Genomic DNA, 27,047 nt, shown 5'->3' on the forward strand with positions numbered 1-27,047 from the left:
ACAGGAACTCCACTCAAAGAAAGACAAACATTCATGGATCAGCAACGAGGCTCAGATAGGGACCATAGGGCTGAGACAGATAGGCCTCTGGAGAAATGACCCAAGCCCACTGCTATCAAAAGATACTATCAAAAGATAGTATCATTTGAGAAGCAAATGAGACAATGCAATCAAAGTGCGGGTGCATGCCCCACCCCCATGTCTTCAGCACTTTAAATAATTTCTCACCTTGCCTTTCAATAGGCCATTGGGACCCAAGACCTTATTGAAAATATGTTTTCCCACATGAGCATCCACAGCTGACAGGGGGTCATCTAGAATATAGATGTCTGAATTTTGATAGGTAGCTCTGGCCAGGCTGATCCGCTGCTTCTGACCCCCACTAAGATTTATACCCTGAAGAAGAAAATAAATTCTGTTAAGCACTACTCCATAGTCCCACTTTCACAGAGGCTATTAAGGAGGGGTAAGGAAGAGATTTGCTTCAATAAAGTATCAATGGCTTAAAAATCTTACAAGTTCCTTTATTTGTATAAATAATTTTGGTTCAAATAAATTACTTTAAGCCCAATAAATAAAAGTATGCCCAACTTACCACTTTCTATCATATGATTTATTTATTTATTATTTTTGTTGCTTCCTGCCCCATGAGAATGTAGAGCTATACTAGGGCAGATTTTCTCTACTTTGTTCATAGATGTAACTCCAGCACTTAAAACAGTGCCTGGCACATAGTAGGTACTCAATAAATGTATGTTGAATTAATGAACAAAATCCCTCCAGAGTTGTCACTTACTAGTTTTCTAACATCTCAAGATCCTTGTCCCCTAGAGATTGCTATATTCACTTTCAGTAATGGAGAGGGAGGATGAAAACATCCTAAATATTTAGTAATCAGGGATTTCTAAACAAATTATGCTATATACATATAATAGATACAATAAAGTCATTAAAAATCGATTTTTAAGAAAGGCATTTAATAACCTGAGAAAATAATTCATACTAAATTTCTAAGTGTTTGAAGCAGAGTATCAGAACCCTACTCGGGCCCTCACTAATATACAGAAGCAGAGTCAGGACAAGACAGAGTAGGGATGGCACTCTGCCCCTCATCCTTAACCACCAGGTCCAGCACCTCCCAGCCCAACTATTTTTGAAGTCAAGATAAGCGATCTTCCAATCAAAAACCTGCCAAGCGGTGGACTCCAACTCCTACATGTGCACAAAACCTCGAGACGACCACTATACGACCTTCCTGGGCTGGTGGTAGTGAGCAACATCACCACGTTGGATCTACTGGGCAGGCGCTGGGACTGTGACCCCTACGGGGCATGCGAGGACACCACAGGGAAGAGAGAAACAGAATTCCTTTGGAGGAGGAGAATCATGATGCCAGTCTGCTCCCTTCACCCCATAAAAGACTCAGGATGACTCCCTTTGGGGACCCAGCCAGAGAGCGGCTTCTCCTGTGCTGTGTCCCTTGTGCTTAAGCATCAGCCACAATTAAACTTTGTCTGAGACTTTGGTTGGGCTTATTGTCAATTTCTATTATACAGAGAACCTATGAACCTAGGGTCGGTATCAAGGACACCTATGCTCTTGTCCTGCCTCTGCCCCCCTCAATTGTGAGGTCAATCTTGGGCCAGTCACTGGTCACTTAACCACTCAGGTCCTAGCCTCATCATTTTTCCTTTAGATTACCTAATTCTTATATTTGCTTCCAGGTAACAAAATTTGAAATTTCTGAGTTATTTGCACAAAATACTGTGCAAACTCATGTTTTCTGGTATTTGTTCCAAACATGACTACCAAAATTGGTCAGCTATTTTACTCCCATGTACTTCTTCACCATCCTCACTTTTTCTCTTTACTATTTCTTCACCCTTCAAGGTCCCTTGGTGTTCCAATTACCTTCTCTCCAATCTCAGCCCGGTCTCCTCCAGGCAGCACTTCCAAGTCTGGGAGGAGGGCACAGGCCTCCAGAACTTGCTGGTATCTCTTTTCATCGAACTCTGCTCCAAAAAGGATGTTGTCCTTTATGGTGCCATTCTGGATCCAGGACTGCTGTGGGACATAGGCTACAGTGCCCTGTATGGGAAGGATCAGACCATATGACAGCTGTACCTCCAGAAATGCAGGGTTGAAGGAAGGGGTGGCAGGAGGGGAAAGGAACAAATGGAACTTAGATTTGAAGAAATGTATGTCAGACTGACTATCTGATACTAACAAATGTGCCTGTGTTTACTGCACCAACCAGGGAGAAAAATTCAATATCCTATTCACAATTTAAATACTCCTTTTTTTAAGAGAACTACAGGCCAATATCACTGATGAACATAGATGCAAAAATTCTAAACAAAATTTTGGCAACCAGAATTCAGCAATTCATCAAAAGAATCATACATCATGATCAGGTGGGATTCATACCAGGGACACAGGGATGGTTCAACATCCGCAAATCAATCAACATGATACACCACATCAACAAACTGAGGAATAAAAACCATATGATCATCTCAATAGATGCAGAGAAGGCATTTGACAAGATCCAACAGCCATTTATGATAAAAACTCTGAACAAAATGGGCATAGAAGGGAAACTACCTCAACATAATAAAGGCCATATACGACAAACCCATAGCCAACATCATACTCAATGGGCAAAAACTGAATGCCATCCCCCTGAAAACAGGAACGAGACAAGGATGCCCTCTATCACCACTCTTATTTAACATAGTACTGGAGGTCCTGGCCAGAGCAATCAGGCAAGAAAAAGGAATAAAAGGAATCCATATAGGGAGGGAAGAAGTGAAACTCTCGCTGTTTGCAGACGACATGATCTTATATATAGAAAACCCCAAAGAATCCATTGGAAAACTGTTAGAAGTAATCAACAACTACAGCAAAGTTGCAGGTTATAAAATCAATTTGCATAAATCAGTAGCATTTCTATACTCCAGTAATGAACCAACAGAAAAAGAACTCAAGAATACAATACCATTCACAATCGCAACAAAAAGAATAAAATACGTTGGGGTAAATTTAACTAAGGAAGTGAAGGACCTATATAATGAAAATTACAAGGCCTTTCTGAGAGAATTGGATGATGACATAAGGAGATGGAAAGACATTCCATGTACATGGATTGGAAGAATAAACATAGTTAAAATGTCTGTTCTACCTAAAGCAATCTACAGATTCAACGCCATCCCAATCAGAATCCCAATGACATTCTTTACAGAATTAGAACAAAGAATCCTAAAATTCATATGGGGCAACAAAAGACCCCGAATTGCTAAAGCAATCCTGAGAAAAAAGAACAAAACGGGAGGCATCACAATCCCTGACTTCAAAACATACTACAAAGCTACAGTAATCAAAACAGCATGGTACTGGTACAAAAACAGGTGCACAGATCAATGGAACAGAATTGGAAGCCCAGAAATAAAACCACACATCTATGGACAGCTTATCTTTGACAAAGGAGCTGAGGGCATACAATGGAGAAAAGAAAGTCTTTTCAACAAATGGTGCTGGGAAAACTGGAAAGCCACATGTAAAAGAATGAAAATTGACCATTCTTTTTCACCATTCACCAAAATAAACTCAAAATGGATCAAAGACCTAAAGGTGAGACCTGAAACCATAAGGCTTCTGGAAGAAAACATAGGCAGTACACTCTTTGACATCAGTATTAAAAGGATCTTTTCGGACACCATGCCTTCTCAGAGAAGGGAAACAATAGAAAGAATAAACAAATGGGACTTCATCAGACTAAAGAGCTTCTTCAAGGCAAATGAAAACAGGATTGAAACAAAAAAACAACCCACTAACTGGGAAAAAATATTTGCAAGTCATATATCTGACAAAGGCTTAATATCCATAATATATAAAGAACTCTCGCAACTCAACAACAAAACATCAAACAACTCAATCAAAAAATGGGCTGGAGACATGAACAGACATTTCTCCAAAGAAGATATACGGATGGCCAATAGGCACATGAAAAGATGCTCATCATCGCTGATCATCAGGGAAATGCAAATCAAAACTACACTAAGATATCACCTTACACCCGTTAGAATGACAAAAATATCTAAAACTAATAGTAACAAATGTTGGAGAGGTTGTGGAGAAAAAGGAATCCTCATACACTGCTGGTGGGAATGCAAACCGGTGCAGCCACTATGGAAAACAGTATGGAGATTCCTCAAAAAATTAAAAATAGAACTACCATACGATCCAGCCATCCCACTACTGGGTATTTATCCAAAGAGCTTGACGTCAGCAATCCCAAAAGTCCTATGCACCCCAATGTTTATTGCAGCACTGTTTACAATAGCCAAGACGTGGAAGCAACCTAAGTGTCCAGCAACAGACGAATGGATAAAGAAGATGTGGTACATATATACAATGGAATACTACTCAGCTGCAAAACAGAACAAAATCATTCCATTTGCAATAACATGGATGGACCTTGAGGGAATTATGTTAAGTGAAATAAGCCAGCTAGAGAAGGATAATCTGTGTATGACTCCACTCATATGAGGAATTTAAAATTATGGACTAAGAACAGATTAGTGGCTACCAGGGGAAAGGTTGGGTCGGGGGTGGGCACAAAGGGTGAAGTGGTGCACCTACAACACGAATGACAAACATTAATGTACAACTGAAATTTCACAAGATTGTAACCTATCAATAACTCAATAAAAAATAAAAAAAAATTTAAAAATTTAAAAAAATAAAAAAAAATACTCCTTTTTTTGACCATCAGTTTCTAGCCTTGATCCTGAAAATTGGAGGATAAATGCACGTGTTGCTCCTGGAACAGGATTTTAGTCAGACCCAAGTGAGTTTACTAGGACCAACAGAGGGCTGACACTGAGAGGGGAAATGGTATAGGCGACATCCTAGGAAGCCAGAACTAAGAGATTGGAGTTAGGGCACCAGGCTGATGCTTGAAGCAGATCAGGTGCAAAGAGAGAGGGAACCTGACAAATGCCTACATTTGAGGATGGACTCAATTATGAGTTAGCAAGAAAAAGCGTCCTAAAAGGAGTTAGGGGTTAAATCTGTAGAGGCTACTCTGCTATACTGCATGTTTATTTAATGCAAATTCACTCATTAGTGATTGGTAAATCAGGGAATAATGTCAGTATAATGTGGAAGAAGTGATGATTCTTAGTTTTTTTCAAGCATTTCAGTGTAAAGCAATCAGGGACAAACTTTCTCATAACTAAAAAGAAAGGCTTTATATATATATACTTATATATATTTAAACATATGAAGATTTTTAGGAAAAAAGCTAAAACTCTATAGACATGCCTCTTTTTGGTGCAAGCAGTGGCTGGTTAAATGATTCTAAGTACCCATAATTTCCTCTAAATTTAGCTCTCTGGGGAAGCTGAGAGTGCTGACAAAGATGCCACGAAAAGATTTCCTCTCTGTTAAAAAAAATCGTAACTCATGAAGATGTCTACAAACTACATCAAATTTTTATATTGGAAGTAAGTACTCTCAAAGACCAAACTCTTAAAAGGGGAGGTGGGAGGCCCAGAACTAATTGTGATGCTGGGTGTAATTGCCAGTGGAGATTTTACAGTGCTACTGTTTTCATTGTTATTCTTGTTATTGTTTTTGTTGATACCCTGGTTACAAAGTTATGTCAGTTTTTAATGATCTGTTCTAACTCTTTCTTCCTAGGTCCTGTTATTTTTATTGCACAATTTTGTAGAATGTGAGGTTTTCAGAAACACAGATATAGCAGAATTGCTTAGACTTTGAAGGAAGACAGCTCTATTCAATAGTTTTCAAATTTTAGTATGCATATGAGCATAACCTGGGGAGCTCATTAAAAGTGCAGATTCATAGAATCTACCCCCAGAGTCTGATTATATCTGGAGGGTGGGGCAAAGAATCTATAGGTTGTGAGTCTACCAGATGCCTCCAAGACCTCACCCACAGCAACACAACAATGGTCATCAGATTCTAGTCTTCAGGGCATTCTCTCAAATGAGAAAGCAGCACTAAGTGTCCCACATTTGAGTGCCAGAAGTCTCTTCTTGGCATTCTCTCTCACCTTGATGGTAATGTGTCCATGGACATTTTCCATTTCTCCCAGCATGGCTGACATCAAGGAGGATTTCCCAGAGCCCACAGTGCCCACCACAGCCACCAACTGGCCTGGCATAATGTCCAGGTTCACGCTGAAAGAGAGTGTATTTGAAAGAGATGAGGGGAGTTATTCCAGAGTAATTCAAGCTACTTCTCAGACTCCATGGGAAGATTGGAAAATTTGTCTTGGATATACAAGACTCCAAAGTGCTTCTTTAATGATCCTTTGTGTGTGTGTGTGCGCGCACCAAATGCGGGTTTCGACAGGAAAATTTATCTTACAACCAACCTGGTACCACTAAACAAGACCCTTGTGGGGGCCTGGAGACCTGAGATCAAGTTCCAACTCTACCACTGCTAAGCTGTGTGATCTTGGACTGTTACTGCCTCTGGACTCTCATTTCTAAACTAATGAGGTTAGACTCGATCAATGTTTCCCAAACTTAGCTATTCAATGAGACTAGCCATTCAAGGGAACCACTTGCTGAAGCACAGATTCCCTTCCCCCTCCCCTGCAGACCTGGCTGTGTCTGCTGGAGGGAGTCCCACATTAGGCTAGTTCCTGGAAACTCTGTGTGCCAGCCCTATTATTTGAGTCCCTAGAACATTAGAAACATCAGGAATTTGTTCACCGTCTTTCTGAACCTGCCCATCAAGTTCACTTCTTCTAGACTTATACTAGCAAATGGGAGCTGTGTCCCATCTCCTCTCTGTAAAGGGAGGCTTTCAGGTTGGGAGGGTTCAGAGGAGGGTCTTCTGGCCTGACACTTCCTGGGGCAAGCTCCAAGTCCATGACAAAGGCTGCAGGAACAGGAGAGAAGGGCAGACAGTCTTGGGTGTAGCCGGAAGATGATAATTTTGTGCTTGGCTGTGAAGAAAGAGCCACCTACGCAGGCTCCTCCTGTACTCTGTGTGTGCTGTGCTCAGTGGATGAGTTGGGTCTGCCATTACATGTAGTGCTTAAGAAACACATTACATGCAGCAGTGTGGCATAAAAGGACCGGCTTAAGGCAGAGGAAGTGGCCTAGAAGGCAGGATGTGGGAACGTGTTGTTTAGATGTAAAACTCCAGATCTGAAATTGAATCTTATTCAGCTCCCATTGTCCACTCTGGGGAAAGAAGCAAGATTCCAATGTTCTTGATGACTATTCTTAAATTAACGAATGAATTTATATTGAGTTCAGCTTCTTGTGTGTATCCTCTACCATACCCAGAGAGCTAGGCCACCTGCCAACCCTGCACCACCTCCATCCACAATCTGGAGAACAAATGTCTTCATGAGTTCTCAGCTGGATGTGTGTAGTCCCATAATAGGAAAGCAGGGTGGCAGATGCAGTTATGGGCAAAGAAGCTCAGGATCTTTGCTGTCAGTGCATCGCTTCAGGGGGTTAGCCTACACTGGTATTTAACTGAACGTGTACACATAGCTCATTTCCCCATATGTTTTATTACATGGAATTTTCAAATAACAGGACTGTTATCGAGAATCCTAAAGAACAGCAGGGTGGAAAGCAGGCAACTCACTCTCGGATTGTGGCTTCCATGTCACGGTCCCAGGTAAAGGAGGCCTCTGAAAACTGCACAGCTTTGTCTGTTAAGAAAAACGCCCCCTCTTTTAGTCGGATGTAGGTCCCTACATCTCTCTGCCCTTTCTCAGCCTTCATATGTCCCTCTCTACTTCTTCCAGCAGATCCTGAGATCACCTTTGTCAGGTGCTGGCTCCTACGCTAAGGGGGCAAACGAAAGCTCCTGGGTGAGACTAGAAGTTGCTTGCATATAAGGTCCTTTTTGATTCAGGAGTCCCAGCCCTGTCGGTAGCAAAGATTCCTGACCTACAGACCCTCTGGGTACATTCTCAGGCCCTCTGTCATCTAGTCTCCTGGTACAAATTCCACCTCCATATGTAAATCCAGCCACTCCCTACCCTGGATTCCAGACCTACTGCTCACTCTGGCGGTGGATGCATCCTCAGTCCTTAAACCTCTAGAACCTGTGTGTTCTTTCACTCCAGCCTACCTTCCAAATTCTACATGCTTAGCTCTACCCTGCTTTCTAGATCCTTTGGAGGATGGCCTGCTTATCCTCAGAATAGCGGGCCCAGCTTTGCTTAGCAATCTGTCTAAGCAATTTGTTCTAAGTGAAAACATAATTTAAAACATTATGCTTATTATGCAAATATAAGTTCAAGAGCAGTCCCTTAGCTGTCCCTTCAGTCAGTTTGCTGCTGCTGAGCCCTTGTCTATCAAAGTTCTGGTGCCAGAAGTTTGGGAAGCAAATCTAAGTTCGTTTACCAAAGTTGGAGTCACGTCGAATGGCAGATGTGTCCAAGTCATCCCCTCCCAAGTACTTCTCTAGCCGATCTACGGAAACACTGGCCTAAAGAAGGACACAAAGGATTGCAGGAATGAAAAATCCAATGACAAACACAAATAGGGAGAGGATTTTGACTTTGTCATCAGCCTTGGATATGGAAGCAGACAGTCAACCTGCTAGGCTTCTTGCCCATAATTTGTCATTTGCCACAGCTGGAGCCTCCCAACACCACCACAGACTCAGCCACACCTCAGCCCTAGGGACCATCCCACTCTGGACAGAGGGAAATTAAGATGGTCTGTTTCAGCCCCTCAGACAACTTGGGTGGTGGGAGGTTAACTCTACTGCTATCTCTCCAGTCTTTCTAGTTCCAGAAACTCTTCTGCCTTTCTCTAAGACAAAACCCTATCTTCTAACTGGTTCTGGCAACGAGGCCCCTGGCATGTTCTTCTTTAACTGAGTCCATGCCTTGATGAGTCATCCAGTGTTCTAACTGAGCCACTATTGGGACCCTCTGTAGAGTAGTTGGCTATGTCACCATAATGACCTTGCCCATCTCCACATAGGCCACACAGGCCGAGCTTAAATTGCAGTTGATCTAAGCTTTGGCAGAGCATACTGTGGTCCTCCTGGAACATGAGAACTTGGGAGGATTTGCAGGAGGTTTTACAAGGACATTTCTCATTTGCCTCCCTACCTTCCAGGGAGGCTGTCACAAGACGGTTTTTCTCATCGTCACCTGGGTTCTGACGAAGTATTGGGCTTTCTGCCTTGCCCTCTCCTTAGAGTGCAACTGCAGGCTGTAAAACTGCTCAGCTGCTGCATGGATCAGCTCCTCAGAAACAGAGTGCCCCACTGCCCCTGATGCATTGTCATCTGGCCCCTTCTGTTTCAGGGTCTTCTTGTGGGACAGGGAATGCAGGGAGCTAACACCTTTGCTGATCTTTCTTTTCCTATCTATGTAATAAACCATTTGAATCTAAAAAGAGTGTGTTGTTTCTTTATCAGTCCAATCTGTCAGGGACAAGGAGGTCTTCTCCTAAACCCTAGTCTTGCCTACAGCCTGAGCTGTCTGAAGGCAGCCACCTCTGCGATGAATGCAGATCACCACACTCCATCATCCTGGTTGCCTCACCAGTCTGCCACCTGTCCTGTGATCTTGCTCTTGAGGTCTGGTACCTGGTCCATCTCAGTGGCTATGCTTGGTGTTCAGGACCCAGACACTCCCTCTGGCCCATCCCCCTGAACTCCAAACTCATTTTCTGACAGCTTGAAACTCCCAAATTGTCTTTGGTTTTACCATCACATGGTTTCATGCAAAGAGAGGGTCTTTTTTCTCCCTTCATGTCATAGTTCCCTAATGCCTAAATACCTCAAGAGCCTTGGGGAAATGTGGGGGAAACTGGACTGGGGAAAGGGCTTAGAAATGTTCCAGGTGCCAGGGCTAATCGTAATAACCTCACTAATGCTTTCACAAAGCATTGTCTCCCTGTGAGGGAGGTGAGATTGGTAGGGTCATCCTCATTTTATAGTCAGATAAACTGGGGCTCAGAGAGCTTGTGGTTTTCCTAAGATCAAACCATTGTTTCCCAGAGACCAAACAAATCTCTCTAATTGGAAATTCACTAGCAGAAGCTATAAATGAGATATGAAAGGCCGATCATTCTGGAATCTAAGGCTTTTAATCAGAGATAATCAGTTAGCAGCAAGAGTTCCTACCTACCTGGAGCATGGAGGAGATTAACATGGGAAGCATGCTCATGGGAAAGCGTAGGATATTGAAGAGGGTGATGGAAGTGAAGGCCTTTTCAGCAGTCAAAATATTATTGCTATCCACCAGGACATAAACAGAAAATGTGGTCACAGACACCTGGAAAAGCAAAGTCATGAGCAATTCATTCCTAAAAGGGCTCAAGCAGCCTTGTGCTAAGTCTCAGGAATACAGCATATCAGAGTTGAAGGAGTCTTAGGGATTATCTCAACCTTCCCACGTTACAGATGAGAAAGCTGAGGCCAGAAGATGAGAAAATATCTTACCTGAGGTCACAAAGCCAATTAATGGCATTGCTAGGACCAGGGCTCAGGTTTTCTAGCTCCTATATCAGTATTCCTTCCTCTATGGACCCACAGAGCCTCCCCAAGAAGACAAGGAGCTCTTCTATGCAAGCCCTTCCTGGATACCACATTCATGCTGAACATCTTAGAAACTTGCTCTGGGTTGCCAGACCACCAAATTGTACACAAGGGTGAAACTAGAGTTGGGAGTATGATGTAGGAATAGCAGCTTGGGGAATTGAGGAGAGGGGCTGGATTTCGAGGTCAGGCCTAGAGGCCCTGGGCAGTCCATCTAGACAGACCTACTTCTTCAGGAAATTGACCCAGCCCACTGACTCCTGTCACTCACCAGGACAGGAGTTAAGTATAAGAGAAATGTCATCACAGACTGCAACTGCCCAAAGGTCAGAAGGTTCCTGAGCTCTTTCTTCCGAAGGTTGTGGACTTGGTCTTTGAAGGAAGGTTCCCAGGCAAAATATTTCAGGATCTAATAGGATAGAAAAGAGCACAGCTTACACTGTTGCCCTGAAAGGACACCAGGTGAGTTTCATCCACCCAGGTTTTAGGATATGCTCCCCAAAATTTGGGAGGTAGAAATCCAGATTATAAAGTATGATTACAGGATGGTAGCTTGTATTTTCTAACAACCTACTATGTACAAAGCATTTTATATACATTATCTTACTTAATCCTTATAACGACATTAGTGTGACTAACTGTCCCGGTTTGCCTGGGACTGTGGGGTTGCCCAGGACACCAGGCTTTCAGTACTAAACCCAGTGAAAATCAGGGAGAGTTAGTCCCCTACTTTTGTAGAATTATTGTATCCATTTTAACAATAAGGAAACAGGCTGAGAGAGGCTAAGTAACTTGTCTCTAATGTTAAAATCCATTAATTCAAAACTACGTATATATATATTAAAAAATAACTTACTGGTCACCTTTGGAAGATGAAATGCGTTATTTTGAAAGCTAGTAAATAGAGGGAAAGAAGCAAGCATTTATCCTGCCTATCTATAATACAAATTTTATTTTAGAGTAACCAACTAGTTGATTGAAGATAATTCTCCTTTATAGAATCCTAGCTAATCAATGTCAAAGGAATAATAGAATTAAAATATCACCCTTTTGCAACTCCTAATGAAAGAATGGATCAAGGCAATGATCATCATGCTAAAACTTTTATGACAGTGATTTTTAACCTTGGCTGCATATTAGAATCACTTAGGGAGCTTTTAAAAAATATGTATGACTGGGCCTCTCCCTGAAGAGTCCAGTTTAAATGGTTTGAAGTAGGACCCAAGACTCAGTGGGTTTTACAAGTTTCCCAGGGGATCAGAATGTGCTACCAGGGCCACAGATCACTGCTCAAGGTGAAAGAATGGCAGGAAACCTAACAAGGGATAAATCAGGCTGACAACTCCTGGACTCTCGTCCACTCAACGTCTCTGATGTTTGGAAGCACACAACACCAGCTGAAGGTATCCTTGCCCCGCCACCCCCACCAAAACAACAACAACAACAACAAAAATCAAACCTAAATCTAATCAAGGCTCTAGATATAACTACCAATTTAGGGGAAATAAGACAACCTGTTTTCTCCAATACGACCAAAAAAGGGGGGAAAGAGGGACTATTATGGATTAAAAGCACTATCAACTAAATGCTATGTGTGACCGTTTTTCAGATTCTTATTCAAAACTAACCAACAGTAGAAGAAAAAAAGACATATATGAGGCAATTGAGGAAGTTTAATAGTACCAAAGAATAATTGTTAATTTTTTTAGATGTGATAATGTTTTCTGGTTATTAAAATGAAGTTCTTCTTTTAGAAACACATACAAAGTATTTACAAAGGAAATGAGAAGATATCCGAGATTTGCTTTAAAATAATCTAGCAGGGCATGAGGTGGGGAGAGCGAGTAGAGATGAAATTAGTTAGGTCATGCTGATAATTATGGGAGCTGTGCAATAAGTCCATGGGGGTTCATTCTATCATTCTTTCTACTTTTGTGCACATTTGCCAATTTCTACAGTAAAATGTAAAGACAAAACAAACCATTTAAGTTAAATAAACAGAAATCAAGGTTTAAAAGAGGGCCTGAGAGGGGTAGTAGGAGAAGAAACAGGAGACCGGGTAGATGAGTCAGGAGGCACATGACACACCACAGGCCCAGGAGCAAGGCCTCTGTGAGGGTTTGTTAAGGGCGAGAACCCACCACTCTTGTCATTGCACACGGAGGACCACCTACACTCGGCTTCTCACCTTGATCCCACTGAGAATCTCATTCATGATCTTTAAACGTTTGTCTTTATTCTTCATATTTTTTACCTGCCGGGAAAAAGTAAAACAAAAACAAAACACACTTCCATGTGAGGGTCCAGACTTGTCTCGGCACTTGCTAGGACAGACACTTGTGGCTGCCGCTTGGTAAGAACTTGAGGGGCGCTGTGATGGGACCCATCTCTCCCACTCTCCTCTCTTTGCTCACTCTGCTCCTGCCACACCCATCTTCTTTCTAATCCTTGAAAATGACAAGCTCATTTCTGCCCACACAGCCTTGGCCTGACTGTGCCCTCTTCCCAGGATGTTTTTCCCGAGGCTTGCCCCTTCATGGTCAGGCTTGTGTTGTTCAGAGCTCAGCTCAAATGTCCCCTCCTCACAGAGGTCTTTCCTGTTTTAATCTAAAACAACCACCCACTCACTTACTATCCCATCACCCTATTTAATTCTCTGCATAGTACTTATCATGACCTGATAGATTTTTTCCTTTTTTTTTGTTTATGACCTGACTCTCCACGAGAGCAAGAGCCTTGTCTAATTTGCTGCTGTGTTCCCAGAAAAGTAGTGTGAAAGAAATATTTTTAAAATAACTATTTGAAACTAAATGAATGCAAAATGAATGAATGAATAAATCGTGCACACCATTGAGTCCTCCCATCCAACCTATGATTTCCCGCAGAGCTAAGGACTGTTCACCTGGAGCCCTGTCATCTGATGGTAGCTGGGTTGATTGCTAAAATTTAGGCTTAATATTTGGGTGACTCATGTGACTGCCCTGCATGGTTGGTTTGTATTGCTATGATGGAAAAACAAGGCCAATAATCAATGTTCAAAGAACAGCCCAGGGGAGCAAGGTAGAAGAGTTATAGGCAGGATCCCTGGGCAGCTCTTCCTTCTCCAGTCAGGCTCTTCCCTCTAACATGAATGAAGATAGAGTACATAAACCCTAAGAGTGGTCCAAAGATGAAAAGGAAAGATAGAGAAAGCCAAGTTCATTTGGGATGGTGGAAAGCCTTCTACCAGCTTTACCTTGCCAAAATTCCCACCAAGAGTTAGAACAGATTAAGCAAAAGACTTTAGAACTTGAAGAAGGTGTGTATATCCCCAAGGGGACTCCGTTTCTTTACCTGAATAGCTCTATTCTTGGTGGCAAGTATCCCATTAAGTGGGATTAGGAGCACCATCACCCCAACACCTGCTAAGACTGAGGGTCCCATCTCTGCCCATAGGAAGTAGATGGATAAGATAATCTGTAGAACAGTTGACCACAGCAAGTGGATGAAATTGGTTACATCCATGAGCTTCTGGGCATCCACAGACATCAGGTTCACTGTTTCTCCAATGGTGTACTGCTTCCTGGTCTGGTTGGATAGAGACAGGGCCTAAAGATAAAGATTGGGATTGGGAGTCATGGACAAGGCCAAAGAAACTGGGGAGTTAAAGGGGAAACTCAGGAAGTGAGAACACAGTAGAAGGATGGGCTCCATGTGCATACAACTTTTCCAAGGAGCTGTGCCTTCTTGCCTCCAAATCTTACAATGTTGTCTCACTCTTGACCACCCTTTTCTGTCATTCCCACCTTCCCCAACCCCACGCTCCCACCCACACTTCTTTGCTCAGAAAACTCCTATTTATCCTTTAGTGTCAGCTCAGATGGAACCTGTTCCGAGAAGACTTTCCTGACTCCCAAGTTTGGGTTAGATACTCCTCCTGCATACTGCCATAACATCCTGTGCTTACCTCCTGCCATTACATTCATCACACTGACCTGTAATTGTTTTGTTTTTCTATTTCTCTACTAGACGTAAACTCTGTGAGGACAAGGGCTACATCTGTCCATTTTGCTAGGGTATCACGTGGTTCACAGCAGTGAATCAAATACTGAAGTATGGAAGGAACAGAGGGATGAAGGGAGAAGTCATGTGTTGATTCCAGCCTTGCAGACTTTTGATGTGGGAATGTCATTTGGGGCCAATACCCTTCTGAGGAGGTTGCAACCATTCCCAAGAAGGACAGAGCTCTTAGAATGGAGAGGAAAGTTGCAGGGTTTACAGTTTTGTTTATTGTTTGTTTGTTTAATCCTTATGTTAGAGAGATCAGAAAGCTGACGCCCACGGATCTGTCACTTACAGCACTACCTTACACAAATGCACCCAGCCAAGGGAATTCGGGGGTGGGTAGGCACTGAAAGCAGCCTGCAGGATGCTCACCAAGCCACCATCTGATGTGGGCTACATCTTCCTGGAGGAGGGAGAGCTTTCTAATTCTCACAAAAACAATATATGGGCTCTGAGTGGCCCTAGATATCCACCTGCATCCTCCTCCTAGAAGCTCTACTGCCATCTTAATCCACCAAGACGTTCTTCTTTGGAACATACCAGCACTTGGGGTTGTACAGTAAAAGGAGTGAAATTTCCTAAAATGTTAGGCCACCAAGGTTCTGGGGAAATCAGTCTACTCTTGTGCCTCCCTTTTGGTATAGAAAAACAAAAAAAAAAGTAACATATAATTACCCTTCAAGGTAATCACTATACTTTTCTTTTCTCAATATATCTCAATAAAGTTGAAAAGTCATTCATTTAGTTCCAATTGCCCTCGTCTGGGGGCAGGTCCTGACTATGTGATTGTAGGCATTGAAATGATCTAAACCTTGCTTCTCTGTAAAATAGAGATAATGTGGTTACTTCATAGGGGCTATGAATTGATAATGGATGTGAAAAAGGTTTCATCACATTTCATGAATGAAGCATTGTCTAAACATACGAAATTGGTCAATTTTAAATTCTATTTTAGTAGTGATATTTATTTGAATGCAGGTCCCATTAAGGGCTCTATTTTACAGATTCCTTACGGATTATAACAGTTGCAAAACCCAGAATATATTAAGAAACAATATAGTGAGAATGAATCATCACAATTGCAAAAGTGTAACATTTGTAGAAATGGCTGAGACAGCCTGATAAGTGACCTCATATTCTGTAAAGCAGCAGAAATCCAGTATCTCCACAAGGTGTAAGAAGATTAAAAAATTAATTGGGAGGAAGACAAATTCCAGCGTGAGCACATCTGGGAGTTCAAAGGACTTGCCCAGACTTCTGATCTAAAGACATTTGGATTACCTGTCTGGGTCTCTTGAAGTGTCAACATCTACTTAGGGAAGACAAAGACACATTAGTGTTTTAAGAGAGGAAAGCAAAGGAGAAAACCAGGAAATATAATAGAGAAATCACTATGATGGAGTTCTCTAGTGGTGGGAGAAAAAGAGGAAGAAAAGGCAACTGTTTGATGTTCTGACCTATAAAAAATCCTATCTCCTCACAGATGAATTTTCTCCTCAGGCTTTTAGTCACTGATCGTGACTACTCTATTTTCATTTCTTTCTTTTTATTTATTTATTTATTTAGTGAGGAAGACTGGCCCTGAGCTAACGTCTGTTGCCAATCCTCCTTTTTTTGCTTCAGGAAGATTGTTGCTGAGCTAAGATCTGTGCCAATATCCCTCTATTTTATGTGGGATGCTGCCACAGCGTGGCTTGACAAGTGGTTCCAGGTTCACACCCAGGATCTGAACCTGCGAATCCCAGGCTGAAGGGGAGCACACGAACTTAACCACAACACCATCAGCCCAGCCCCTTTACTTGGTTGGTTTTTTTTTTAATTGAGACATAATTGACTATTTTATTTTTCTTTCTTTTTTTTTTTTTGAGGAAGATTAGCCCTAAACTAACATCTGCTGCCAACCCTCCGCTTTTTGCTGAGGAAGACTGGCCCTGAGCTAACATCTACACCCATCTTCCTCTACTTTTTTATATGTGGGACGCCTGCCACAGCATGGCTTCCCAAGCGGTGCCATGTCCACACCCGGGATCCAAACTGGCTAACCCCGGGCCGCCAAAGCAGAACGTGCGAACTTAACTGCTTCACCACGGGGCCAGTCCTTGACTATTTCCTTTTCTTAAGAGAGAAAATGAAATTTCACCTTGGTATCTAGGACATAAGGAAAATACAGCTGCTCTGAGAAAGTTAAATGTTAAAAGAAACATATCAGGGAAGATGAGCAAAATCATCTTAAGGAAATGGAAAAGTTCCCAAGTCTGCAGAACTTGTAAACGTTTTTACAAATCAAAAAAAGGAGTCAGGGGTGCCAGCCTGGTGGTGTAATGGTTAGGTTCACACACTCTGCTTCAGCGGCCTTGGGTTCATGGTTTTGGATCCCAGGTGCAGACCTAGCACCGCTTGTCAGGCCACACTGTGGTGGTGTCCCACTTAAAATAGAGGAATATTGGCACAGATGTTGGCTCAATGACAATCTTCCTCTAACAAAAAGAGGAAGATTGGCAATAGATGTTAGCTCAGGGCCGGCCTGGTGACACAGCGGTTAAGTTCATACGTTCTGCTTCTCAGTAGCCTGGGGTTCGCCGGTTCAGATCCCAGGTGCAGACATGGCACTGCTTGGCAAAAGCCATGCTGTGGTAGGCGTCCCACGTATAAAGTAGAGGAAGATGGGCGTGGATGTTGGCTCAGGGCCAGTCTTCCTCAGCAAAAAGAGGAGGATTGGCAGTAGTTAGCTCAGGGCTAATCTTCCTCACACAGACACACACACACACACACACGAATAGATGTTAGCTCAGGGCCAATCTTCCTCACCAAAAAAAAAATAGAAAAAAAGAAAGGAGTCAGGTAGAGGTGGTGTTAGTCAGCCACTAAAGATTTAGAAAAAGAAGTCCTTAGGCAAATCTGAGACTGGGGAGATGGATCCGTGGCTCATACAGCATTTTAGTCTATGGTGAAATTGTAATGTGAGATGGACACATCAGGTCTTATGAGCCCAGTTTCATTTAGTATTTGGCTTGCAAACTTCTTTTGTAACTATACATTCTTTCCCAAAGAGTTCACACCTTGTTAACAGAGGTAGGAAGAGGGACAGGTGCACAAGCCATCTGAAAGGCAGATCCTGCCCACATTTCCCTGGAGTGCATCCCCACTGCCACACACACCCTATCTCTGTGTACACACTTTTCACATTTTAATTTCCAAAGAAACATCTAGAGAAGGCTGTATGGTTAGTCAAAATCAAGTGTTGAGGTCAGTTATTTCCATCAAGTTTTCCTCAATCTTGGAATAAATTCTCACGTTTACTAAGAGGATTTTCTTTGGTGACGCCTGACATATTCCACTTACCTTCTTGTATATAGAAGCCATGATGGTTGCCCGTACTTTCGTGCCCAGTATGAAACACAGTTGAAAGTAACTCTGAAGGCAGAAAGACTGGACGAGGGCCACAACAAAGAAGAGGACTGCACAGATATATCCAACCCACACATATGTGTCAAGGTCACTTGTGAAGGAGATCAGCAACCTGCCAGAACAAAACCAAGTAAGTGGTGCCCATCAAGCCGTCAAGTGCTCCTCACACTCCTCACGCACAGCCGGCTACCCTCCCCTCCCCTGTAGGTAACAGAGTGACCAGAATTGTCCAACGCTCTTGGAAGACCTGAGCTCCACGGTTGTGCCAGTGTTTTTGCTTTTGCTTGGAGACAACCAGCAAGAACTTAGGGTTGATGACCCATGGCTGTGTGAAGGGACAATGAATGCCCCACAGAGCTGCCACAGCAATGCTTCGGCCCTGCTTCCCCTACCCCTTCCCCTACCCCCTAGTAAAAGAGGCTGTGTGGGACAAGTTGATTTGTTCCTGGACAATGCAAGCCTGAAAAGGAATTAGGACATGTATCCAGCAAGAGTTCGAAGGGCTTCCCCCGGAGGATAGTCATTCCACAGATCCCGGCAGACTGTGAAGTCTTGTGATGATTAACCTGAGCCTCCTATTGAAGGCTGTGACTGTGGAGTGAAGAAGTCACAAGATACACTAGGTACAAGGCTCTTCTGGGGTATGCTGTCCACCTCTTGGACATGGCTCAGCTCACAGAAGTTCTGTTTAACAAGAAAGGGCCCCTAACAAGTATCTGGCTTCCTGTGAGGGGAGGGATGTGGAAAAGAGGGAGGCTAAAGGATACAGCATCTTAGATCTTGAAAATTGACTTGTGCTTTTCACAAACACAATGCTGTAAGGTGGAAGAAAATTATGAGCATTTAAAAAAATGAGAAGTTAATGATAAGCTCCTTCCTGCATAAAGAAGGGGCAAAAGGGAGAGTGGCAGAGGAGGCCCTGAAAGGACAACCCAAGGCCCGGGGACTCACTTCTGCAGCTGAGGATTCACAAACGTGAGGATGTCATACACCAGCTTCAGCAGGAACGATTTCAGGAGTATGCCGTGGAAAGTTTTGAAGAGGGCCATGACCAACCAGGACTTGGGATAATCTTCTTTGGTCCCAGACTTCTTTTTTTTCTTTTTAGCTTCTTCCTAGGTGTAAAACCAAACAACAACAGTGCCCACAGAGCTGTGTAGTTTAAGACTGTCCTGCACTGAACAGCTCCAGAGTGTTAACTTCCTTGAGCCCTACTGGCTTCTTTGTACAGGATTTGGTCCTCTCCTCACTGCTTGGTCACCATCCACCCTTTTAGCTGCCATCACTGTTCCCCTTCCCCCTCCTAATTGATACTTATAATCTATTTTGGATTAGGAAAACAGGCAACTAAGCTGGTGAGAATAGCACGTAATAATAAAGAACAGACTCTGATTGGGGGTCTGAGGGGTAAGCCTGAGAGTGAAGGGCGTGGACATGATAATATATATATTTTGGATGTTTTGAAGCCTTTTCATTCTTTTCTTGCTTGTGGTTGTTATGGGATATTCTGGGTTGAATTGTGTCCCCACAAAAGATACATTGAAGTCCTGGCCCCCACTACCTTAGAATGTGCCATTATTTAGAAATAGGGCCTCCGCAGATGTAATCAGGTTAGGATAAGGTCATTAGGATGGGCCCTACTCTAATATGACTGATGTCCTTATAAGAAGAGAAGAGGCATAGGCAGAGAGAAAATGACCATGTGATGACAGAGGCAGAGATTGGAGTGATGCATCCACTAGCCAAGGAATGCTGGCAAAAACCAGAAGGTAAAAGAGGAAAGTGTTTCTCTTCTACAGGTTTCGGAGGGAGCACAGCCCTGCCAATGCTTTGATTTGAGACTTCTGGCCTCCTGAGCTGTGAGACACTAAATTTCTGTTGTTTTAACCTATGCAGTTTGTGGTACTTTGTTTCAGCAGCCCTGGGAATCTAATACATGGGGCCTTACCACTCACTCACCAGCCTTCTCCTTTGCCTGTGTTTTGGCCTCCTCATTACATTCTCCAGAGTCCCACCAAGCCCCAAATTCCAGCTTCCCAGCCTCAGTTTCCAGGTTTTTCTACCAGTGACATCCTCTTGTAATTTCTCCCACTGAGGTCCCATCTGATCCTTCTCTCCCGCCTGGACAACTACCCCAACCTGCCTCCTGGCTTCCACACTTGCCCCTCAACCATCCATTCTCCCAGCAATGGCCCACGTAGGCTTTGAAAAATATAAATCTGATCTCATTATTCCTCTGCTTAAAATTTCCCGTTGGTTTTTCATCAGACTTAAAATAAAATCCAGACTTCTTACCATGGTCCACAACGATCTACACTGCTTAATCCTATCCACTTCCCTGAGCTCACCTCACCCCACTCTCAGCCTCTCTCTCCATGCTCCCGAACCTTCTTTCAGTTCTCGAAATGAGCCAAACATGTTCCTCTCTCAGCCTGGCCCTCCTGCTCCCTCTGACTGGAATACACTTCCTTCTGATGGTCCCTCAGGTAGACTCTTCTAATCGATTGGATCTCTACTCAAATGGCACCTCCTCTGAGAAACCTCTCCTATTACCTTAAAGCAGCACTTCACTCCAAATACATTAACATGTTTTATTTTCTTAATAGCACTTATTACTCTCAAAGAGTAACATCAGTATTGGTTTATTGTTTATTTTCTAGCTTTCTAAAGATGAGGACTCTTTCAGGTTTTTCCTTGTACCCTGTGACCAGAATAGTTTCTGACACACAGTGATACTCAATAAATATTTTTGAGTGAATAAAATAAATGGATTAGCTGCTAATGCTAAATCCCACCCAGGTACAAATTTAGTAATGCTAAGGTATTATTTTATTTTATTTTTCTATGTTTAAAGATATTTTATTATAGAAAATCTCAAATACACCCAAAAGGAGAGAGAATAGTACATTATACCCCTATGTACCAATCCCTAAGGTGGGATTAATATTATGAATACTACTAATAATATAAAATGCACTACAAAGTATAAAGTGCTGTCAAAATGTAAGGACAGAAACACCATGACACTGATGCCCTTTTGCCTGAGACACACAGCACATTCACACAGACACTCATGGGAAAGTTACCAGGACAAGGACATCTTGGCTTTGACTCTGATTCTTGTTCAAGCTATGCAGCCTGGTTCCAGAGTTTCTCTTGGAGTTCTTCTGCTGCCGTCTCTGGAATGCCCGCCTGGCCTTCTGCAGCTCTCCTGTCATGTACACTTCAAAACTGCTGGTTAGTGTCTTGGTTTTAACATCTTCATCAAGATCCCAGACATCTTCAAGTGACAGAGGGTGCCTGTAGCCTTTCAGAACAGTGCTGGAACAAGAGTGATCCACAGGGTGAGACCCTACAGGCTGGGTCAGAGGCTGTCTCCTTGCTGCCTCAATCAAAACCCATCCAGTTCTGGGATGGAAGGACAGAAGGAGGTGACTTCTCCCTTGCCCCACTATGCCATCTCATGATCTTCTGAACTTGAAAGAGGAGTGGAGAGAGCAGAAAAGGGAGCAGGTGGGGGTGACGGAAAGTAGGAGAAGACAGCAAGAGAAGGGAATGGGAAGGGCACTACTGAATTAAAAGCCAAAAGAGCATCACCTCCCCCATTCCTGCTCCTTCCTCCTCAAACACTGGCTACCTCTCTGACACTCTGGCTTGCCCTTAAGGAACTGAGCAGAACTGGAGGCCGCCTCTATACTGTCTCTGTACACCAGGGATCCTCAACCTGGGATTTAAGAACATGGATTTTACTAGCTTCTTAACTGAAATTTAGCCTTTCCTTTTCATATGAGTATAGGCAACCAACTACAGTTGTAAAAAGGAATACCTGTGCCTTTGTCAATAGGAGACATCACAGATATTTTGACGGTTCATTTAAACTCATCACTACTTTGAAATTATGGTCATCATTAGATCCCTCACTAGATCTTGTTATTTAATGCAGTAATAAAGAAGCACATGTATTACCATATCATAAATTTGGTGTTTTAAAAAATATTTTGGTAACCATATTTCAATCTATTAGGGTTCTGTTATAATCTTTTATTTTATGCACTCACAACATTATCTGAGAAGGGATTCATGCGTGTTACCAGCCCACCAAGGGGTCCATGGAACTACAAAGGCCAAGGAGGCCTGCTTCAGATCCTCTGGTAGCCCAGGCCAGCTAGTTCATCTCTTACCCGACAAATCTGTGCCACACTCCCTGCCCCCAAATTTCCCTTTTCCTGTCCCACTGCCTTCTGTTCCTACTGTCCTTCCTTTTCTCCATGGAACCCCCAGGCTACCAAGAGCAAATCTCCCCCATCCTCTCCTCAGAATTCCAAACTGCCCAAGGAAGGAACTAAATTAAATTGATCTGTAAGTTTTAACATTCTCTGACTCTGGAAGAGAAATGGAGGCCACAGGAGGAATTTTTAAAAATTAAGATTTCCATCACTTTCAGAAGAGTGAGGGGGTAGGGATATACATAACTCATACTCCAGGCATTTCTTACCTGTCATACCAACTAAAGGTAATGCTACTCAGAAAAGAAGCAGTGGTTGATGGATTCTGTAAGACACACAAAAAATCAGAAAGTAAATCAATTAGAAACAGGAACTCTATGGAACTCTAAAATTAGAAACTGATTTTTCTAGATATGATGTTGTGCTAGAAACTAGATACGATACTGAAGTAGGCTGGACAACATATATTTATTTGGAAACCCTAAGGTCACCAATAGAATGATGATCAGATTTTTTGTCATAAAAGTATGAATTAATTGTCTAGGCTGAAGATGGGTGGGTCAATGTAAAAAAGTCATTATTTCCATACGCGGGTCACCTTCTGTTTCCTTATGTCATAAAATGGTCTATACTACTGTATTCTGGGCTCGTGGGGCCTCCGTGAGACCTAGACATATCAAAGTCACATTTGTTAAGATACCATCCAATTAAATAATGTATGAGGTGGGCATATTTAGAGTCTCACATTCAATGAGTCATCTTTTTCCGAAATTGCTGAAAGAATCAGGATCAGGATCTGGAATGCATAGCAGATGAAGAATAGGCAGGAATAGGCCAGATTAGAATTGTTGCCCTATGAAAAAAAAAAGAGATAATGAGCCTTTTATCCAAATTAAATCTAAACAGCCCATATATGTCAATGCTTGTGATTAAAGCCTATTATTAAATCCCCCAAATATAATTCTACTCTGGAGTACAGGTTACTTTTGCCCTTTACTTTGACTTAGAAGTTGCCCAGCAATTTCTCCCCATGTCACCCTCTCTTTCCTCCTTACCTTTAAAAGTGTCCGGATCAGAGTCTGAAATTGGAACGTGCCACAGATTATTGACAGAATCCAGAATAGGGCCAGGTACCATGAGTCCTTCTGTACACACCATCGTCTGCTGTGTTGGATCAGCAAAACCAGGAGCTAGAGAGAAATTCATATCAAGTTCTGAAAAATATTGTCACTAAACAAGGACAAGAGGCAAGAAGTGTGTCAGAGAACAGAGGAGGAAAGAAGGACTGAAGGAGGAGATTGCTGTAACTAATCTGGCCAGGCAGAAAGTACACAAATGCCGAATTGTAGATTTCCTCCCTGCTACTATCCAACCTGCTCTTTCAGGTCCTCAGTGCTCTCCCTGGGACACCCATCCCTGCCCCATCTCTGTTCACCACACTTGGGTGGGGAGTTAGCCAAGAATGCAGAGGGTCACCATCTGCATTTTAATGGAGTTGCTTTGGGAGGCAGAAAAACCTTTTCAAGAGCCAAGGAAATTAATTTCTGGCATTGCGGTAGTCAGGTCGGGGAGCCAGACTCTGCTGGTTAGGTGCAAGGAGTCTGTATCACAATTTTCTAATACAGACTAAGCAATTAACAAAAAAAATTGCCTTGTAACATCTCACTTAGATATAATTAATAAAACATTAGTTTTCTAGAGCCAGCACTGTGCTGGTAAACCAAAATTTGGAACAAAAAAGCCATGACTTGTAATCTTTGTCAATCTCCATTCGGTAAATGTTCCCACTATGGTGGATTTCAAGCTCCAACATGATGTCACTAAACACAGGGTTGGGAAGAGATGCACACAATCAGCTCTGTAAGCTGGCTCTGGCACCCACTGCCTAGAAAATTCTTTGTTTTCTAACAACTGTAACATACAATAATGCCTACAGGTGCCAGGCAGACCATGTAACTGTGTGAAGTGAGGATGGGGGACTGTACTGAGCACATGCCTGGTCTAATGGGGGCAATGCTACTCAGTCCTGGCTGATCACCGCCCTGTGGGAATGTAGGCCCATAGATGCCAGACATTCTGATTTTTCAAGAAAGTTTGGAAATCCAAATGATTATGTGGCAACTTCCTCTATTAAAATGATGGCATCTAACTCAATTGTCTTTCTTTAACACTGTACAGGTCTCCTCCACACCCCCAAAAACATGGCTGCAGGAGAGACATCAGTTTCTGTCATCAAATTTACACAAATAACTCTAGACTTAGCAATCCATTGATTAGAGTCACCAGTCAACTTAAAAATAATATTGACAGCATTTAGAAAATTTTTTTAAATCAAGAAACTTGGATTTCATGTATGATCCTTAGATGGCAAGATATGCAGGAAAAAGACACAGATTTCAGTCATTAAAGCTAGTCACTTACTCTAGGGAGAATGCTCTACAAACTAGTGCTCAAAAGAGGATAAAAAGCTAATATTTGTTTTACCCCATTACATCTAAGCTTTGCTCACCATGGGTCCCTTGAAAAAGGTAGATGAAATTGGACTTAATTTCATTCCAAAAGAGCAAATTTCAGCTAGATAACTACACACAGAGAGAAAATAAACAGGATGAAAGTGGTGATGGGTCTTACCCATGTGCCCAGGTAGAGGCTTGGATTGGTATATCTGATGGCAGGGACTGTAGCTTGTCCAGAGTCTTCTGTGAGTACAAGGATCAGCTCTATGGCTGCTAGAACAAAAAGAAGCCCAACAAGTGCCTAAGAAGGGGAAAAGACCACTGTTAGGAGGATATCAGTCTTTAGAACAGAATGGTTCCCAGTAATGAATGGTAAAAATGGTATGCAGTAATTCAGGTAATACATTCAATGAATATTTCTGGAATCAATGGATACATATAGTTCAAGCAATGGAATAAAGTTCAAAGTATGCTATGATAAATGTTTTTAAGGAATGGTGAGTGTGATGGTTTTAAAATATGTCTACAAATTCTTTGATATTCCTTCCTTCAAAAAATAAAGTTTAGTTCCCCTCTTTCCTTGAGTATGGCCTGAACTCAATGACTCCCATCTAACGAATAGAATACGGCAGAAGTTTCAGTGCGAGACTTCCAAGAATAGGTAACAGAAGCAATGTGGTCTCCTCCTTGTTCTCTTTCTCAGATCACTCACTGCAGGGACAGCTACAGGCCCCATCATGAAGACACTCAAGGAGCTCTATGGAGAGGTCCACTTGGTAAGGAACTGAGACCTCCTGCCAACAGCCATGTGCGTAAGTCATCTTAAAAGCAGATCCTCTGGCCACAGTCAAGCCATTAAATGACCTTAGTCCCAGTCAGCATATTAATTACAACCTCATGAGAAACCCTGAAGTAGAACCCAGGTAAGCTGCTGCCAAATTCCTGACCCACAGAAACTGTAAGATAAAAAAATATTTATTTTTCAGGTGCTAAGTTTTGGGGTAATTTGTTACACAACAATAGATTACGAATACAATAGATTTAAAAGGGGAATTTCCCATCCCAACTGGGGTGGCACTATTCCCTTTCCTTGGTCATTAGTCCTAGACTTTTGCCCACATAACCTTTGAAGTTAGTGTTGCAATGACTGCAACTATGTCATGCTAGGATGACTCCAAACCAGTCAATATTTGTCCTATGAGCTCATAAGACGTGATATACATTGCATTGTTCTGAAGGAACATGCCCTACCTATCAGGATGGAAAACTACTACCTCTGTTGAGCAGGTCCACCAAGATCTTTAGTACCATCTCTCATCTCCCTCACTCACATCCATTTCTACTCCCAACCATCTATCCATACTCATTTCTATCATTCACCTAGAATGGCTTAGGCAGAGATATTGGGCCCTTTGTAATGAAAACTAGCCAAGGAGGAAGATGAATGCACCTTTAACTAATAGGACCAGTGCTATTATTTAGCAAGGCTTAGAGTCAAAGACATGTTGACAAGGGGATACATTTTTCTCAAGTATATAATTCACTATACTGTGCTTTCATCACATGAGACTGTGAGGTTTTTATGTAAAAAATAATAGCTTCTGAAGTGATAAGTTATGTTTGCCTTTAGGTAAATTAGGAGACAAAATAGAGCAAGGTAGAGCTAAAGCACCCACCCTTGAGTATAACTAGGTAAAGGGAAATACTAACCAGCAGACCACTCCCCAGGCCAAGGCAAAGGAGAGAGCCATGCCACAGGCTTACATATATTAAACTCTTACAAAATGACTAGAAATACACTGAGAAATCCATATCAAAAAGGACTAATTTATGTTATAAGGAACTCCTACAAAGCAATTTAAAAAAACAAACAACCCAGGGCCGGCTCAGTGGCACAGCAGTTAAATTCGCATGTTCCACTTTGTCACCCAGGGGCTTGCCGGTTCAGATCCTGGGTGTGGACCTATGCACTGCTTGTCAAGCCATGCTGTGGCAGGTGTCCCACATATAAAGTAGAGGAAGATGGGAACAGATGTTACCTCAGGGCCAATCTTCCTCAGCAAACAGAGGAGGATTGGCAGATGTTTGCTCAGGGCTAATCCTCCTCCTCCTCAAAAAAAAAAGATACTTTAAGGCCAGCCTCGGTGGCTAGTGGTTAAATTTGGCATGCTCTGCTTTGGCAGCCTGGGTTCCGTTTCCAGGTGCGAACCTACACCACTCATCTGTCAGTGGCTATGCTGTGACGGCACTTGCATACAAAAAGAGGAAAATTGGCAACAGATGTTAGTTCAGGGCGAATCTTCTTCAGCAAAAATAATCCCACCAATAAAAAATACTTCAAATTAAAAGAAGG

The 27,047-nt window shown here is 42.5% G+C and overlaps 1 protein-coding gene across 3 annotated transcripts in view; it reads right to left on the bottom strand.

Annotated features, from left to right (window-relative positions):
- ABCC2 (ATP binding cassette subfamily C member 2) overlaps positions 1–27,047 on the bottom strand; it is a 57,469-nt gene that overhangs the window by 22,060 nt on the left and 8,362 nt on the right. For 2 of the 3 annotated variants that reach the window (XM_070559446.1, XM_070559443.1), the window contains 16 exons: positions 24,870–24,995; positions 23,294–23,428; positions 22,984–23,091; positions 22,508–22,563; positions 21,099–21,333; positions 18,964–19,127; positions 17,947–18,124; positions 13,894–14,148; positions 12,749–12,814; positions 10,832–10,969; positions 10,151–10,297; positions 8,406–8,490; positions 7,639–7,705; positions 6,080–6,206; positions 1,912–2,088; positions 229–396 (listed from right to left, as the gene is read on the bottom strand). In XM_070559446.1, the coding sequence (XP_070415547.1) occupies positions 229–396; positions 1,912–2,088; positions 6,080–6,206; positions 7,639–7,705; positions 8,406–8,490; positions 10,151–10,297; positions 10,832–10,969; positions 12,749–12,814; positions 13,894–14,148; positions 17,947–18,124; positions 18,964–19,127; positions 21,099–21,333; positions 22,508–22,563; positions 22,984–23,091; positions 23,294–23,428; positions 24,870–24,995 (2,232 nt within the window). The remainder of the gene's footprint in view (positions 1–228; positions 397–1,911; positions 2,089–6,079; positions 6,207–7,638; positions 7,706–8,405; positions 8,491–10,150; positions 10,298–10,831; positions 10,970–12,748; positions 12,815–13,893; positions 14,149–17,946; positions 18,125–18,963; positions 19,128–21,098; positions 21,334–22,507; positions 22,564–22,983; positions 23,092–23,293; positions 23,429–24,869; positions 24,996–27,047) is intronic. The other variant, XM_070559452.1, reaches the window with a different exon arrangement.

Source organism: Equus przewalskii, chromosome 1, assembly GCF_037783145.1.
Source record: "Equus przewalskii isolate Varuska chromosome 1, EquPr2, whole genome shotgun sequence".
Taxonomy (NCBI): Eukaryota; Metazoa; Chordata; class Mammalia; order Perissodactyla; family Equidae; genus Equus; species Equus przewalskii.